The 17,756-nt window shown below is 51.2% G+C and overlaps 1 protein-coding gene across 11 annotated transcripts in view; it reads left to right on the top strand.

Moving 5' to 3' along the window:
* The first annotated feature begins 354 nt into the window (after positions 1-354).
* CEP72 (centrosomal protein 72) overlaps positions 355-17,756 on the top strand; it is a 37,737-nt gene continuing 20,335 nt past the window's right edge. For 5 of the 11 annotated variants that reach the window (XR_010126348.1, XR_010126349.1, XM_063664619.1 and 2 more), the window contains exons 1-4: positions 414-540; positions 7,421-7,548; positions 8,437-8,629; positions 12,645-12,753. Coding sequence is in view for 9 of the 11 variants with exons in the window: in XM_063664619.1 (XP_063520689.1) it covers positions 459-540; positions 7,421-7,548; positions 8,437-8,629; positions 12,645-12,753 (512 nt within the window). In the remaining 2 variants the exon portion in view is untranslated. Of the gene's footprint in view, positions 541-697; positions 909-7,420; positions 7,549-8,436; positions 8,630-12,644; positions 12,754-17,756 lie in introns of those variants that run through there. The other 6 variants (XM_063664620.1, XM_063664622.1, XM_054488097.2 and 3 more) reach the window with 5 other exon arrangements.

Genomic DNA, 17,756 nt, shown 5'->3' on the forward strand with positions numbered 1-17,756 from the left:
GTCGGGTTGGGGGGGGGAGTCTAAGTGAGTCGGGGGTGCCCGGGGGCGCTGAGTTCAGGGTGGGAGCGGAGTGTGGATGGGGCACGGTCCCCACGCCCACCACCAGCCGCGATTCCACCGCGCCTACTCGCGGTTTCCCCGGGAGGACACGGCATATGTCAAGGACCTGGGCCTAGAAGGCGGCCGCGCCCAGGGAAGCCTTGACAGGGCGCTATCTGGGGCGCGGGCTGGGGTCGCGTGGCCAGTACCTGGGGGAACCGCCATTCAGGAGACCCCCCGCCAGGCTCTTGGTTCCGCCCACGCAGGTCCCGCCCCCTCCCCCAGCCACGCGCCCCGCCCCGCCGCGCAGGCCCCGCCCCGTCCCGCCAGGCTCTTGGTTCTGCCGACGCAGGTCACGCCCCTCTCTTAGCCTCGCCCCGCCTGCCGCGCAGGCGCCGTCCGAGGGCTCCGTTTGAAACATGGCGCGGGCTGGCCCTCGGCTGGTGCTGAGCGAGGAGGCGGTTCGGGCGAAGAGCGGCCTAGGGCCTCACCGCGACCTGGGTGCGCCGGAGGGCGGGCGGGGGTGCAAGCATGAGGTGGCGGGGGGTAGGTGCCGAGCTTCCCGGGGCGGCGGCGGACGGTGGGCAGGCGGGACCCGTCTACGCAGGCGCCGCGGGCGTCCGGAACGGTCGCGGGCGGACGGGCGGGGCGCGCGTGCCCAGGTGAGGGACCCACCCCCCGTGCCCAGGTGCGGCCCCTGCCGGCGTTCGGGTCCCGGCGTCCCGGCCCCTGCCTGTATATCGGGTCTCTGTGGTTCCGTGACTGGGCGTTACATCCGCTGAGAAGAGGGAGCCAGCCTTGCTGTCCAGGAGCGCAGCCCGCCCTCCCGCTGGGGACCCCCTCCCTGGTTCTCCTGGGCCCACTCTGTGGTGATTGTTGCGCTCGGCCTTCTTGAGGATGTTGGTGGCCGGTTTCCTTCTTTTCGGCTTATTTTTGTCTGGTTTTGGCGTCAGGGTGAAGCCGAACTCATACACTATTGAGAAGTGTTGCCTTCTCTCATATTTAGAAGAAGTTCTGTAGAGTGTGTGCTCATTGTTTGAATGTTTCCTGGAATTTTCCAGTGAAACCATATGGACATGTCAATTTCTGTTTTTGAAGCTTTTAAATAACAAATTCTGTATCTCTGGTTGTTAGAGAACCGTTCATATTAGTTCACCGCGAGTCTTGGCTGTGTGGGGTTTTGTGGAGTTGGCTTATTTGAGCTAACTTATGGAGTGTGTGTGTAGAGTTGTTCCTGGTGTGCTGTTGTTAGCCTGTTAATGTCTGTGTATGGTCTGCAGGTGTTACTGGACCAACAGGTTCAGTCAGGTGCTGTGGGGGCCACAGGCCAATACACTGAGACAGTGGGGTTTGCAGCAGAGAAAGAGTTTAATGCTAGCAGGGAGGGAGGTGGAAGGAGGCCTCAATCCATCTCCCCAAGATCTGAGCGGTTTTGTTTTTTTTTTTTTAGACGGAGTCTCACTCTGTCGTCCAGGTTGGAGTGCAGTGGCACAATCTCAGCTCACTGCAACCTCCACCTCCCAGGTTCAAGTGATTCACTCAGCCTCCTGAGTAGCTGGGATTACAAGCGCGCACCACCATGCCCAGCTAATTTTTTTTACTTTTAGTAGAGATGGGGTTTCACCATGTTGGCCAGGCTGGTCTTGAACTCCTGATCTCAGGTGATCCACCCTGCCTTGGCCTCCCAAAGTGCTGGGATTACAGGCATGAGCCACCACACCCAGCCTGAGCTGGGGGTTTTAGGGGAATAGGATTGTGAGGGGCTGGAAAATTGGTGTTGTCAATTGGTGGAGGTAAGGGCCGTGGAATTATCAGGGTGTGGAAACTGCATTCTTTGATGAATCCGCTTGTGGGGTCCTTTAGACCAGCTGGCATCAGTCCCCAGGTCCTGAAAGAATATCTCAAATGGAAAACTTAACAATTTATAATGTCCAGGTTATTATCTGTAGAGTAGTTAAGGGGAACTGTAACCTCGTGACAACGTCCACGTGATCCTGAGGCAGTAGGCTCCACAGGGCTCTGAGGAAGCAGGTGAGAGGGCAGCTGACCTCGGGACACGCCGAGTCCTCCCTTCTTCCCTGATTAGTGCTACAAGGTTTACAGGGATATCCCTTTTCTGTTCCTGATATTGATAATCTGTGTATTCTTTCTTTTTTAGTCTTGCTAGAGGCTTGTGAATGTTATTGATAGTTTCAAAGAACCGACTTTGGGTTTGATTTTTCTCCAGTGTTTTTCTAGTTTCAAATTTCATTGATTTCTGCTTTTTTTTTATTTCCTTCTTTCTGCTTGCTTTGCATTTATTTTATACTTTTTCTAGATTCTTGAGGAAAAACTGTAGTTTATTGATTTGAGACTTTCTTATTTTCTATTATAAATAGTGCCACAAGTTTCTCTCTAAGCACTACTTTAGCTGTATCCACAAATTTTGTTATGTTGTATTTTAATTTTCATCCAGTTCAGCATATTTTAAGAATTTCCCTTGATACTTCCTGTTTGACCTGTGAATTTTTTTTTTTTTTTTGAGGTGGCGTCTCACTTTGTCACCCAGGCTGGAGTGAAGTGGCACAATCTTGGCTCACTGAAAGCTCTGCCTCCCGGGTTCATGCCATTCTCCTGCCTCAGCCTCCAGAGTAGCTGGAACTCCTGACCTCATGATCCGCCCACCTCGGCCTCCCAAAGTGCTGGGATTACAGGCATGAGCCACCGCGCCCGGCCTGACTTGTGGATTTTTAAGGAGTATGTTTTTAACGTTCCATGTGTGGATATTTTCCTGTGTGATTCCATTATGGCCAGAACATAATCTGTATGATTTTAATTCTTTTAAATTTGTCAAGGTTTGTTTTATGATCCAGCATCTGGTCTATGTTGTTGAATGTTCCAGGTGCACTTGAATGTGTGTGTATTCTGTTGTTGAGTGGAGTGTTATGTAAATACATAAATATCAATTAGATCCTGTTGGTTGATGGTATTGTTCAGTTCTTCTGTATCCTTGCTGATTTTCTGTCTAGTGACTCTATTAATGACTGAGAGAGGGGTCTGGAACCCTTAACTGTAATTGTGGATTTGTCTATTTCTTTTTTCACTTTATATGTTTTGAAGCTCTGTTTGTTGAATTACATAGCTAGGATTTTTATACCTTCTTAGTGGACTGACCCTTTTAGTATATGTAGTCTTCCTGTTTTTTTTTTCTTTTTTTTTTTTTTTTTTTTGAGACAGAGTTTCCTTCTTATCCCCCAGGCTGGAGTGCAGTGGCACGATCTTGGGTCACTGCAACCTCCGCCTCCCGGGTTCACATGATTCCTCTGCTTCAGCTTCCCGAGTAGCTGGGATTACAGGCACCTGCCACCATGCCTGCCTAATTTTTGTATTTTTAGTAGAGACGGGGTTTCACCATGTTGGCCAGACTAGTCTCGAACTCCTGGCCTCAGGTGATCTCTGCTGGGCTCCCAAAGTGCTGGGATTACAAGCGTGAGCCACGGTGCCTGGGCCTTGTTCCTCTTTTTTCCTGGTAATTTTCTTTGTTGAGACATCTGTCTTATTTGATATTACTGTTGTTACTGTAGCTTCTTTTGATTGGTTTTTGCATGGAGTATCTTTTCCTATCCACTTGCTTTGAACTTTGAACCTACCTGTATCTTTATATTTGAAATTAGTTTCCTGGTTTATTATTTTTATTCACTCTGCTAATCTCTGTCTTGTAGTAGTGTTTTAGGCCATTTACATTTAATCTAATTGTTAAATATTAGAACTTAAGTGTGCCATTTTATTGTTTTTTGATTGTTTCCTGTGTTTTTTCTTCTGTTTCCCTTTTCCTGCCTCCTGTGACTTACTCGAAAATTTTTAGTATCTCATTTTGATTTATCTGTTATGTTTTGGTGTATATCTCCTTCTATGGTTTTCATAGTGGTGGCTATACAAATTACAATGTATTTGTGTAGTTCAACACAGTTTACTTGTACAGATATTTTACCATTTCTAAGTGAAATATAGAAACTTTATCACCATTTAGGTCTCTATCCTCTCCCCTTTACAATTTAGTTGTCTTAAATATTTCTTCTGCATACCTTGAGAACCGTATTAATATTATGATTTTTTTAAATACCTAGCCTTTGCAATAACTCAGGAGGAAACATATTTATCTGCATGTTTATCTGTTCCGTTATTTTTTCTTCATTCCACGATGCTCTAGGTTTCTTTCTTTTGTTTTTCCTTTATATTTGAAAAAATTTCTTCAGCAGTTGTCTTAGGGCAGGTCTGCTTGTGACAGGTTCTCTTAGTTTTTCTCTGCGGTTTTACAGTTTTCATCTGTCATCTCTATTTTGCTGTTAAACTGCTCTTGTGATTTTTTGTTATTGTATTTTTCTTTGAAATTTCTATTTGTTTCTTCTTTATCTTCTGTTTCTTTGCTAAGACTATTTTTTCCTTTGTCTCAAGTGTTTGTAATTGCTCATTGAAGTATTTTTTATGACAGTCACTTTAAAATCCTTGTTAGACCTGACTGCTGTGTTCTCTCTTGGTGGTATCTGTTGATTGACTGTGTTTTCTCATTCAAATTGCCATTTTTCTGGTTCTTGGTCATTTTTTATCATATTGTGGACATGCTGGGTATGATGTCATGAGACTCTGTTTCCTGTTTAAATCCCCTTACTTGAGAAGACTCCTCACTCGAGCCTGCTGGGTGCCACCTTGTTGCTGGGACGGTCGTGGAGCTCCTGCCTCACCCACGGCCTCTGGCAGACCCTACTGGCTGGGAGGGTGAAGGGCACCACCTCGTTCTAGCCAGGCTGGGACAGCAGTCAGGATCCATTCTGACACCCTGGTGCTGGCTGCTGCACAAGGCCAGGTGGACGGTGTGTGTGTGTGTGTGTGTGTGTGTGTGTGTGTGTGTGTGTGCGTGTGTGTGTGTGTTCGAGTGGGGGTTTACTTGCAGGAGGGCGGGGGTTTACTTGCAGGAGGGCTGATGATGTGAAGAGAGTCTGTCCTGCAAGGCCCCTGCTGGTGCCAGGTGGACGAGGGGTGTGTGTGTGTGTGTGTGGTTGTGTGTGTGTGTGTGTGTGTGTGTGTGTGTGCTTTGCTTGCAGGAGGGCTGATGATGTGAAGAGAGTCTGTCCTGCAAGGCCCCTGCTGGTGCCAAGTGGACGAGGGGTGTGTGTGTGTGTGTGTGTGTGTGTGTGTGTGTGTGCGCTTTGCTTGCAGGAAGGCTGATGATGTGAAGAGAGTCTGTCCTGCAAGGCCCCTGCTGGTGCCAAGTGGACGAGGGGTGTGTGTGTGTGTGTGGTTGTGTGTGTGTGGTTGTGTGGGTGGGTGGGGGTTTGCTTGCAGGAGGGCTGATGATGTGAACAGTGTGTGTGGTTGCAGGAGGGCTGATGATGTACAGAGAGTCTGTCCTGCCAGGCCCTTCCTGGTCCTTTGGCCATCGAGAGCAGGCTTACGGTTTTTGGTCTTTTGGTGTTTCTGGGCTGCCGGCTTCTGTGGCACCCGGAGTGGGATGTGTAGTAGATAAGCATAAACAAAACCCCAGAGTCAAGCCAGGGACTCAGCGCTGGGTTCTCTCTCAAGTGCCGAGGCCCCTAGCTGGTTGGCTTCTGTTCCTTTCAGTCCCCCAATGCTTGTTCCATATATTTTCATCCAGGGCGGTGGGTCTAATATGCAGGAGGAGCAGGGTGAAATGTGTTCCCTCCATGTTGCCTGGAAGTGGAAGAGCTCAAACCAAATTTTAAACTTAATCAGAACATATTCTGGTTGGGCGTGGTGACTCATGCCTATAGTCCCGACACTTTGGGAGGCCGAGGCGGATGGATCACTTGAGGTCAGGAGTTCGAGACCAGCCTGGCCAACATGGTCAGGAAACTACAAGACTGTCATGGAAACCCTTTTCTTTCAGAAACATGAGCCAAAGGTCACTACCCCTTGTCCCCTCCTGACCCTGTCCCGGTGGCGGGGTGTGGGAGACAATGAGCTGCTTGTCCTATGTGCCTCCAAGTGGGGCAAAACCAGGCAGCATCCTGCTGTTTAGCTGCACCTGAGATGATGCCTGAGGGCTACCTGAGGAAACAGGGAAACGTGGGGTTTTAGTAGAAACGCCATCTCTACTAAAAATACAAAAATTAGCCGGATGTGGTGGCTCGTCCCTGTAATCCCAGCTACTCAGGAGACTGAGGCGGGAGAATCACTTGAACCCAGGAGGTGGAGGTTACAGTGAGCCAAGATCGCACCACGGTACTCCAGCCTGGGCAACAGAGTAAGACTCCATCTGAAAACAAAAACAAAAAAACCAAAACATTCTAAAACATAAACGTTCCCAGGAAAGCATTGATGTATTCAGATCTAAACTGCCTTTTTGATTATGGAAACTTTCATCTTGTAGTTAACGCTGATGTAATGACTGCTTATGGGGTGCACGGAGCTTGCACAGCCCGACCACAGTTGTAACAGGAGGACAGCAGACAGGTTACCCGACTAGTGGGTTTCAGATGGTGGTGGCTCCCAGGGGTGACAGAATTGAGCAGCCAGAAGTGGAGGCAGGAGATGAATTAGAGGCGTGTTCCTGGGGAGAGACGGTTTTGGAGGGAGAGGCAGTAAAGGTGGGAAGAAGCGTGTGGGCTTGGAGGTATTGTAGAGACAAACATAAGCTGAAACTTCAGGTACGTTCCTTGCTCGTCAGTGCTGATATTCCAACTCCAAAGGAGTTGCACTGGGTTCTAGGTGCCTCTTTCAGATTACAAGGATACATATCTCTCTAAGAAAAGCTGAAAATACAGAAATGTGTAAGGGAGAAAATAAAGGGATTTATTCCACAATAGGACACATGTGTTAACATTTGTCTTTCAATCTTTTTACATATACTGTTAGAGGAAGAAATGTTTTGAATGACCCTTGTCAGGCACGGTGAGGAAGGCTTTATTCAGAACCACTGAGGTGGGCCTGGGGCCACTGCGCTGGGATTTTGCAGTGGGGGAGAGATATGGAGCTCAACTCCAAGTACAGCAGGGGCCGGGGGGAGTTTATAGCCGAGGATCAGGGCGGGGGCAGTGGATGGAAAATGACTGAGAGGACACATGAGGAGTAAGGGGATTTGGGCTAAACCAACCGAACAGGATTATTGCAAAAGAGAGGCCAGGGTGACCAGACACCACCTGTGGGATCTGGGGATGAGGAACCTGAGCAGATATTGAGGATGGGGGTTTTGGCCGCACTAAACTGGACTTTACAATGAAGGGCACAGATGGCCGAGAAGAAGATTCAGGAGCCTGAGTAAAGTTGAATTAAACCAAGAATCTGTGTCAGTTTCTACTGTATATCCAAACACCAAGAACTTGACCGTTATTATAATTGTTTTCAAAATAAAAGATTAAAATCTCGTAATTTTTTTTATTCTTAGCTGAGCTTCGGTCATTGTCTATTCCTGGAACTTACCAAGAGAAGATTACCCACCTGGGACATTCTCTGATGAGTTTAACAGGTCTGAAATCTTTGGATCTCTCGCGCAACTCCTTGGTGAGTCTGGAGGTAAGTTTTAGGTCTCTTTCTTAAAATTTATTGCTACCAACATCAATGGAAAGTCCATTCACAGCAGAAACGGAGTCTGTTTTGTAACCCTCTGCTTACACCTGTAAACAGTACACTTTGTGTTGTGTGTTTTTGTGTTTACCGTGGGCTATATTTCATACACATCACGTTACGTTGTGTTGTAGCCCTCTGATGACAATGGTTATATCTTTAAAGGAAATGAAATGAGACCCCAGAGACTTACTGAGTGGCAGTGCAGTGGGCCTGGGGCTGCCTTCTGGGCTCCTGGCGGGGTCACCCTGGAGGGAGATGCCTGGATGGTGGTGAGGGGAGCTGTGCACACCTGCCATGGCCTGATTGGCCCGGACAGAACCGTGGGATGCGCCTGCCCTGCGCCTGGTGCCTGAGCATTATGGAGGCCGTGTCTGACACCAGCTCGGCTCGGGAGTCTGCTCCAAGTCAGATGCGGACCCAGCCCAGGCTACACCCAGTGCTGCCTCATCTTTTCCCCTTCCCAGGCCTCAGCTTTCTCATCTGTGAAGCGGGGGCCCTGATGGTTCTCACCCTGTAGGGTGGCGTGTGGATTAAATGAAATTGTGCATGCAAATCACTCAGCGTGGTGCATGCTGAGGCCTCAGTAGATATTAGCTGTGCTTAGTTGCGTCACGCTGCGGCACATGTGGGTTCCATAAACGACCATCTCACCACGTGGGGCCCAGAGAACTTCACAGATGAGAACGTGTTTCATTTTTCTACTTTTCCTGGTAACGACATGTATTCATTGCAAATGAGTTTATTAAGTTGGTTGGTCAGTGTGTGTTGCTGGCTTCTTTCACTGTGTTTCTTTTTTAAAGTGTGAACGAATTCACTGTGTTTTCCTGTTGACAGGGCATTCAGTACCTGACTGCGTTGGAGAGTCTCAATCTCTATTACAACTGCATCTCCTCATTGGCAGAAGTGTTTCGGCTCCACGCCTTAACCGAGCTCATGGACGTGGACTTCCGGCTGAACCCCGTGGTGAAGGTTGAGCCTGACTACCGCCTTTTTGTTGTGCACCTGCTCCCCAAGCTCCGGCAGCTGGGTAGGCATCAGGCAGGGCCATCCTCACGCTTTTGTCCCCGCGGGGTATGGGAGTCGGGGAGTCGTAGTGGGTGTCTGTGTGCTCAACGTCACATGCTTGATTCCTTCTGGAACAGGGAGTTGGTTTTCTACACTGATGGTTTGAGTTCCTGCAGACACACAGCTCTAGCGGCCCTGTGTCTGGACAGGACAGGGCTGGAAGGAGAGCACCCTGGGAGGGCGCAGGGCTGGGGCCGTGGGAGCACAGCCCTGGACCAGGCTGCTCTGTCCTGTTCCGGTGCTCTGTGTCATGGCTGTTGGACTTGGGCACGTTCCTGAACATCTCCTGTCCCGTTTCCTCGTGTAGCCCCCGGGTATCCTCTCAGGTGCAGCTAAACAGCAGGACACTGCCTGGTTTTGCCCCACGTGGAAGCGCACAGGACAAGCAGCTCGTCCCCCACACCCCGCCACTGGGACAGGGTCGGGAGGGGACGTGCAGTGACCTTTGGATCATGCTCCTGAAAGAAAAGGGTTTCCATGACAGTCTTGTAGGCAGAACTTCCAGGGCCCCCACAGCGATGCCAAGTAGGGAGGGTCCCTGGGTTGGAGCAGCTGCAGGTCACCTTCCCGTCTGCCTCCTGCCTCCCCGGAGGCATTGTTGCTGTTGCTGTTGCTGTGAGCACCTGGTGGTGTCTCTGCTGACCCCACCCCGAGTCAGAGATCCAGGAGAGAGAGCTGGGGCCTCAGCCCAGGGGCACACTGACCAGAGTCCATGGGGAAGAAGAGGGTGCAGGGTCTCTTACCTCAGTCCTCCTGTGTGAAGTGGGGGGATAAGAATGCCGTGTTGACATGTTGTGGCGGGGAGACCTGAGTTAATATCTGTAAGCTCCCAGACTGCCTGGCATGGCTAGGGGCCTATAAACGTTCACTGGTTATGTCTGTTGTTAGGGTCAGACCTACCATGCACCACTGTTCAAAAGCTGCGCCCCCTTCTGAACCTAGGACCTTATCAAAAACAAAAGAATCACAGAGTCCCGACTACCTTGTTAGAACAAAAGACCAACAGAATCACAGAGGACAGAACACTTTCCCCACTGCGAGTGCCCTGAACAGGCTGTTTTCCACGGCTGTGGGGAACATTCAGGTTCTTTTAGAGAACTGAGATTTATATGTTAATTTCAAGTAAACAGCAGCTGAAGGAGGCCCCGCAGCTGAAGCACGTTGGTGGGTGATGTGCCTGGCCCCTGGGTACTGTCCGTTGTGGGCGTCGGGACTGAGGGCCAGCTGGGGTTTTGCCACCCACCAGATGAACACCCAGCAGCCCTCGCCCTGTCAGCCCCATGAAGTTCTTGTGACGTCAGCAAAGCTGCACACAGGAGGTGGGAAAACAGGTAGAGGAGCACCTGAGTGCCTCAGCGAGTAGACTGGGCAGGCTGTCTGGGGCCATCGTGGAGCCATGCGGGGCCATGTCACCTCGTCACGGGGGACTGGCCTGTGGTGTCTTGACGGTGATGTGATCACACATGTGTTTGTAAATGGAATTCTCACATTTTATTTTATTTTTGAGACATAGTCTCGCTTCGTCACCCAGGCTGGAGTGCAGTGGCGTGATCTCAGCTCACTGCAACCTCTGCTTCCTGGGTTCAAGCAATACTCCTGCCTCAGCCTCCCAAGTAGCTGGGATTACAGGCGCGTGCCACCTTGTCCTGCTAATTTGTGTCTTTTTAGTAGAGATGGGGTTTTGCCATGTTGGCCAGGCTGGTTTCGAACTCCTGGCCTCAAGTGATCTGCCCACCCTGGCCTCCCAAAGTGCTGGGAATACAGACGTGGGCCACTGAGCCTGGCCAAATTCTAACATTTCAAACTGCTCTGCTTTGCTACTTGGAGAAGTTTCTGGAGATGCTGGAAAGAGCTGTCAGCATGCAGCATACACACCCTCTGTTTGGTGACAGTGTAAGTTAGTGGTATGGATTGAAATCTGTTTAAAGGAGTCCTCTTGTAAGAATGCCCCAGTCTACCACAGTTTGACCATTTTTTAGTAACTAACAATCAAAACAATTTTTCTCTGACCTTCTAAAAGTGACTTGAGGAGCTGACAGTATCCCTGGGTCCTGGTGGACTTTGCTTCTGCAGGAGCTCAGCTCCCCTGGGCACTGGGGGCTGGCAGTTGGCAGTGGCAGGAGCATCGGATGGGAGGGCAGCAACTGGGGTGCATTTGCTGCTCTGCAAGGGCTGGGAGGCGCTCAGGGCGTCTGTGTGGCCAAAGCGAGACCTAGCTCCCAGCATCACTGACAGGGAAGACCCTGGCTCACCCTCTCATGTGGCAAGTGCTGGGCCCTGGACAGGCTCTGCTGCTGGCCTTCCAGAGCCTGAGCAGTGTGGATACAGCTCTGTGCTGCAGCTCTTGGCAGCGAGGAGCGCCTCCTTGGGAGCATGCGGCGTGCATGCGTGGTGCTGGCCACCTGAGAGCCTGGCTGCTCTGCCTGACACTCTTCCCCCTGGGATGGGGCCGTGGACATTAACAGTGGACCCCCCAAGACACACTGACTGTTTCCAAACCCAATTAGGATTTCGCTGTTTAATTATAAGAGGTTTGGGAGGAATAGGCGCCTGTTTTGTAGTGTTTATTTGGCTGATTAACCAAGTAACTCATAAACAGTTGAGTTTGGCTGTTTCAGAAGCTACAGTCCTTATTCTGGGTAATTTTTGGAATCTTCAGTTCTAAATCATTGCCTCTGTCATCCAAGTTTTAGATTCAGAATCTTAGTGTTTCTGCAGAGAAGGAGCACAGCAGTTTTCCCGCAAGTGACAGATGCTTCCAGCAGTGCCGCTGGCAGTCAGAGGCACTGCGGGAACCACGGAGGTGCTGGGCCCTGGGACGGCCTGCTGCCCCGCATGGTGCCTCCCGGAGGGGGCTCGGTCCTTGGCTCCGCGTGGGTCATGGAAAGGCCCTGGTGGTGGAGGAGGCAGATAGCAAGGGCCTGCGTGTGGGGTGGAGGCGGCGTCTGGAGAGACCACGCCAGCAGGAGAGGGTGGGCTTGGGGTGAAGGTGAGTTCAGTTGGCTTCGGACATGCTGCATTAGAATTTACACAACAGTCCAGAGAAATGTTCTTGGAGTACGGGATTTGGAACTGACTCAGAAGTGAAGCAAAGTCTTGGTGGGCAGAGAGCTATGTGTCGTTAGTGTGGCGCGGGTGAAGGCCGGGGTGGAAAGGTTGCTGGAGGGTGGGGTTGGGGGCAGGTCTCCTGGCACATGTGTGTCTCCTGGGGGCATCCTGTGTGCTGGGTAGAGAGCGCCCCAGGTTGCAGAGGCCTCTGACTCAGCATCTTTGTGTGATTATCAGAACTCCTCCGTTTTTCTGCTTTGAACATTATATTGTGCTATTACTCACTCATTTCTTACTGTGATTCTATAGTTTTCAGGGCGTGCTGTAGGCTAAATGGAGGCAGCGTGGGAACTTGTCACAGAATTCACGTTACAAATGGGGGTTAAGATGTGTTGCAAGTTCCAAGGTGCCAAGGTTGAAGGCCTGGGGACCTTCTTATTTTCAGGGATTTACATGAGGAAGCTCCAGGAGTTCTTAGGTGGGAGCCTGGTGGCCCCAGGTACGCACGTCCCTGAGGCCCAGCCCTAAGCACAGACCCAAAAGGCCTCCTGGAAGTTGCAGCCTCTCCGGCCGGGCAGGCTCCCTTCATGGAGGCTTCTCTGGGTTACCCGAGTGTGACTTGAGAATCCCACCCTGCACCTGGTGTGCACTTTAGAGAAAGGGTGTGTGTGTGTGTGTGTGTGAGCCTCATCTGTGTGTGGCTGCTCCTGTGCGCAGCAGTGAGCTCTGAGGGACAGGCGGCCTCAGCACCACGCTGGGCATCTCCGGGAAGCTGTGGGACCACCAGAGCCCAGCATTCCAGTGCTAGGTCAGTGGGAGCAGGGCTGGCCCTGAGGGGATGGACACCCTGCCCTGTGTAGATGCCCCAGGGTGGATGCAGCCGCCCGCCGCTTGCCACCTGCTTAGTCTTCTGTGGCCTTTTCTTCTAGACGATCGCCCCGTGAGAGAGAGCGAGCGGAAGGCTTCCCGACTGCATTTTGCATCAGAGGACTCAGTCGACTCCAAAGAGAGCGTCCCAGCTTCTTTGAAAGAGGGCAGGTATGAACGGAAGTGCTACGGATGCCCAGAGTGTTTCTGACTGGCCTGCTGTCAGGAGGATTAACCGAACATCATTCACTGTGTGCCAGTCACTCTCCAGGGGCGGACACTAGGAGGGAGGAAGGCAGAGCCTGGCTGGCGGGGACTCAGCAGACGGTGGGACGGGGCCTCTCTCCTGTTCTCCACATTCCTAGGAGTTATTTCTAATATCGAAATTGTTGATTAAGGTAATATGTGTAAAATCAACTCAGCAAAGGGCTTGTCATGTCCCTTTCCCGGGGCTAGCAGCTCTCACATCTGTGGTTGCCTCTGCTTCTATCTCTCGCTTCAGTTACTTTCTTAGCTGTCCATCCAACCAAATCCCATTTCTGGCCGTGAGCACATTCAGCAGGACCCGCCTGCCTGGATAGAGGAGGACTCCTTCCTCCCCAGCCCTTTGTGTGACGGTGCCGGGATGCGCCCTCCTGTCTCCCTCCCCGTGGCTGGTGCTGGTGAGGCCACCTTCGGAGACCGTGGGCGTGTGTGTGAGCCGGGCCTGCTTCCCCTTGCGGCCCCAGCCCTGCTGCCTGCATTTGTATGTTCGATTGATAGTATCTGCGTGTATCCCAAAACCCTAGAGAGACTTCGTGCTTTGTTTATGGGTTGATTCAAGGGGCAGAAATCAGTGGACTCTGTCTGCATAGCCGTGGGAAGTGGTCAGATTGTACACTTTCTTGAGTACCGTTTATCTTGTCTGAGGCTTTTAATCAAATCATTTTTTTTCTTGTGTGAGATGCCTTCACTCATTTTAAACTCCTAGTGCAGGGGTCAGTCAGCTTTTTTGTGTGAATGTTTTGGGCCCTGGAGGCTGCGTAACCTCTGTCCCATCTTCTTAGCTCTGCCTTTGCAGGGCGGAGGCAGCCATTGGCAGTACGGAAGCCAGGACGGTGTGCCCGTAAGATGCCCACCCACAGCGCAGGCAGGGGCCGGATTTGGGCTGTTTTTTGCTGACTTCTGTTCCAGTATCTCCAAAATGGCTCTGCATCCTTGGGATCGCCTCTTCCCTCAGATACCTGTCCTGCAGCCCCCACCACCCCATTTCAAACCAGACTACTTGCTGCGTGGACAGCGGCACTCTAGTACCTGCACCTTCTGCTCATGTGAGCCATGCGGGAGAAGCTGTTCCGTGCCCCTCCTGGCTGCTGGTGGTCTACGCAGCCGCTGGCGTTGTTTGTCTCGGAGGGCCTCCCTCCAGCCCTGCTCTCACAGGCCGTCTTCCCCTGTGTCTCTTCACAGAATCTCTCCTCCATGCCTGTCTCTCTACGGGGCCAGGTTTCCCCTTCTTAGAAGGACACCAGTGATCCGCGGATCAGGGCCAACCTTAATGGTCTCATGGTAATTTGATTGCCTCTGTAAGATGCTGTTTCCAAGAAAGGTTGCATTCCGAGGCACTGGGTTAAGGACTTCAACTTGTCTTTTGGGCGGCGGGTGGGGTGGGGAGGGGAACAGCATCACTCCTGACACCTGGAATCCTGCACCCTGGCTGTCATCGGTGGAGGGTTGCGGGGGGGGGGTGGGGGCACAGCGTCACTCCTGACACCTGGAATCCTGCACCCTGGCTGTCATCGGTGGAGGGTTGGGGGGGGGGGGGTGGGGGCACAGCGTCACTCCTGACACCTGGAATCCTGCATCCTGGCTGTCATCGGTGGAGGGTTGGGTGGGTGGTGGTGCACAGCGTCACTCCTGACACCTGGAATCCTGCACCCTGGCTGTCATCGGTGGAGGGTTGGGGGGGGAGGGTGGGGGCACAGTGTCACTCCTGACACGTGGAATCCTGCACCCTGGCTGTCATCGGTGGAGGTTGGGATGGAGGGGGCACAGCGCCACTCCTGACTCCTGGAATCCTGCATCCTGGCTGTCATCGGTGGAGGGTTGGGGGGGGAGGGTGGGGGCACAGTGTCACTCCTGACACGTGGAATCCTGCACCCTGGCTGTCATCGGTGGAGGGTTGGGGGGGGGGGCACAGTGTCACTCCTGACACGTGGAATCCTGCACCCTGGCTGTCATCAGTGGAGGGTTGGGGGGGGGTGGGGGCACAGTGTCACTCCTGACACGTGGAATCCTGCACCCTGGCTGTCATCGGTGGAGGGTTGGGGGGGGGTGGGGGCACAGTGTCACTCCTGACACGTGGAATCCTGCACCCTGGCTGTCATCGGTGGAGGTTGGGATGGAGGGGGCACAGCGCCACTCCTGACTCCTGGAATCCTGCACCCTGGCTGTCATCGGCAGAGGGTGGGGTTGGGGGGGGAACACAGCGCCACTCCTGACTCTTGGAATCCTGCACCCTGACTGTCATCACTTGTTAGTTTCATGAGGTTTTCTAGTGGATTCTTTGTCGTTTTTTACATAGAAAATCATGTCATCTGTGAACAGTTTTATTCCTTCCTTCCGGATCGGTATAGCTTTTATTTCCTTTCTTATCTTACTGCCTTATCTGGGCTTCCAGCATGATATTGGGAAGTCTGGTGAGAGGGAGCATCCTTGCCTCACGTCCTGTCTTGGTGGGAGAGCATCTGGTTTCCAGCACAGCCTTGCGCCTGCTGGCCGTGGATGATAGGTGTTGTCTTCATGCGGAGAAGCCTGTCTTCCACTCCCAGTTTGCTGAAAGGAATCATCATGAAGGAATGTTAGATTTTGTCAAATGCTTTTTCTGCATCTATGATGTGATCTTGTGATTTTCTCCTTCAGCCTGCTGCTGTGAAGGATTTTCAGACATTGAACCGAGCCAGGCACAGTGGCTCACACCTGTAATCTCAGTGCTTTGGGAGGCCAAAGTGGGAGGATTGCTTGAGGCCAAGAGTTTGAGGCCAGCCTGGACAACATAGTGAGACTCTGTCTGTAAGAAAACTTTTTTTTGTTTAATTAACTGGGTATAGTGGTGTGTGCCTGTAGTCCCAGCTACTCGGGAAGCAGGAAGACCCCCTGAGCCTGGGAGTTGGAGGCTGCAGTGAGCTATGATCGCACCACTGCACTCTAACCTGGGTAACAGAGTGAGACCCTGTCTGTAAGAAAAATAGAAGTAAATGTTGAGCCAGCTGTGCATACCTGGAATAAATCCTGCCTGATTGTGGTATGGAATTCTGTTGGATTGTTGGATTCAGTTTGCTGATTTTTTTAATTGAGGATTTTTTTGTCTATTCATAAGAGATACTGGCCTGTGGTTTTCTTGTACTGTCTTTGTCTGGTTTTGGTTTTAGGGTCATGCCGACGGCATAGAATGAGTTAGGAAGTCATCTCTCTGCTTCCATCTTCTGGCAGATACTGTAGAGAATTGATATACTTTGTTCTGTACAGTGAGCCCATCTGGCCTGGTACTTTCTGTTTTGGAAGGTTATTAACTATTGACTTGATTTCTTTAATAGAGATCTCTACAGTTTGTCTGTTTTGGCAGATTGTTTCTTTCAAGAAATTGGTCGTCTCATCTGAGTTGTCACGTTGGTGGGCCTAGATAGATGTTCATCACATTCTTTTGTTTACCTTTTAATGTCTCTGGGATCTGTGGTGATGACCCCTCTTTCATGTCGGTTATTCGTGTTTTCTTTTTTCTTAGTTAACATTTCCTTTGCGTGTTATGAATTTTGAACTTTTGGATTAGGGCTGCTAAGCCTGTACATGGAACTCAGGCTGGTGTTTCCATAGCTACCCTTGAGCTGGGAGAGGGGAGCGGACTCGGCGGGTTAGAGTATCACAGTCACGGTCTGTACTGAAAACTGGCTGTTTTCCTGCACAGTTGCTAGCTGGGTTCTGAGTTCCAAAAAAGCTCATTCTGATACTTTTTCTTGTTTTTTATATAGTTGCTTTTTATGGAGGGCTAGAATTTGGAGCTCTTTTCTCTGCCATTTTTTGCTGACACCACTCCAAATACATTTTTATTCTGATTTACGAGATTGTTTCAAATTTTTTCTCTTTTGTTATAATACATATAGGAATAAAGGAAGCACTTATTCCGCGTGGTTGGAAATGCTGTATTCTAGTAAAAAAATAGTATTTTACTTGGCTTCACATTTATTTATATTAAAACTTTACAGTAGTATTTGATTGGTGTAAAAGTCACAAACATCACAGAAACTGATGAAAAGAAAGGGAGTAAAAGCCTTCCCCCGCCATTCAGGCTGCTGACCGTGACCAGTGGCAACGTGTGGATGCACTTTCCTGCTTTCTCAGGGTGCGCGCAAACACGGAGTGCCACTCAGGGTGCGTGCAGACACGGAGCGCCACTGCACGTAAGATTACTCTATATACCACACACGACTTTTAACTTCTAGATGAAGAGAACAGAATATGCTTCATACCGAAGTGGCACAGACACGAGGGTTAGTGATTGACACGCCCGCTGGGTCGTCTTTGTGGACATTCAGAATCATTGTGTCCCAGCGTGAAAGCTTCAGTCATGGATTTTCTCACTTGAGATTGTCCACAGTTCCCGTCTTTGATCATCTCAAGACCGAATTATCACAGAGATGAGAGTGGAAGATAACGTGGGTCAATGTCCATATCGCACAGAGGAGGTGGGGGATGCCCAAGGAACTGTGCTCAGTGTCAGGCTTCAGGGAGGTCCTGGCCCCAGGACCCAGCCCCCTTCTTTGTGCAGCATTCTGGAGAACTCAGGTCGCAGTCCCCGGGGAGTGGCCCCAGGACCCAGCCCCCTTCTTTGTGCAGCGTTCTGGAGAACTCAGGTCGCAGTCCCCGGGGAGTGGCCCCAGGACCCAGCCCCCTTCTTTGTGCAGCGTTCTGGAGAACTCAGGTCGCAGTCCCCGGGGAGTGGCCCCAGGACCCAGCCCCCTTCTTTGTGCAGCGTTCTGGAGAACTCAGGTCGCAGTCCCGGGGAGTGGCCCCAGGACCCAGCCCCCTTCTTTGTGCAGCGTTCTGGAGAACTCAGGTCGCAGTCCCCGGGGAGTGGCCCCAGGACCCAGCCCCCTTCTTTGTGCAGCGTTCTGGAGAACTCAGGTCGCAGTCCCCGGGGA

The sequence above is a fragment of the Pongo pygmaeus genome, chromosome 4 (genome assembly GCF_028885625.2).
Source record: "Pongo pygmaeus isolate AG05252 chromosome 4, NHGRI_mPonPyg2-v2.0_pri, whole genome shotgun sequence".
In the NCBI taxonomy this organism is placed as follows: Eukaryota; Metazoa; Chordata; class Mammalia; order Primates; family Hominidae; genus Pongo; species Pongo pygmaeus.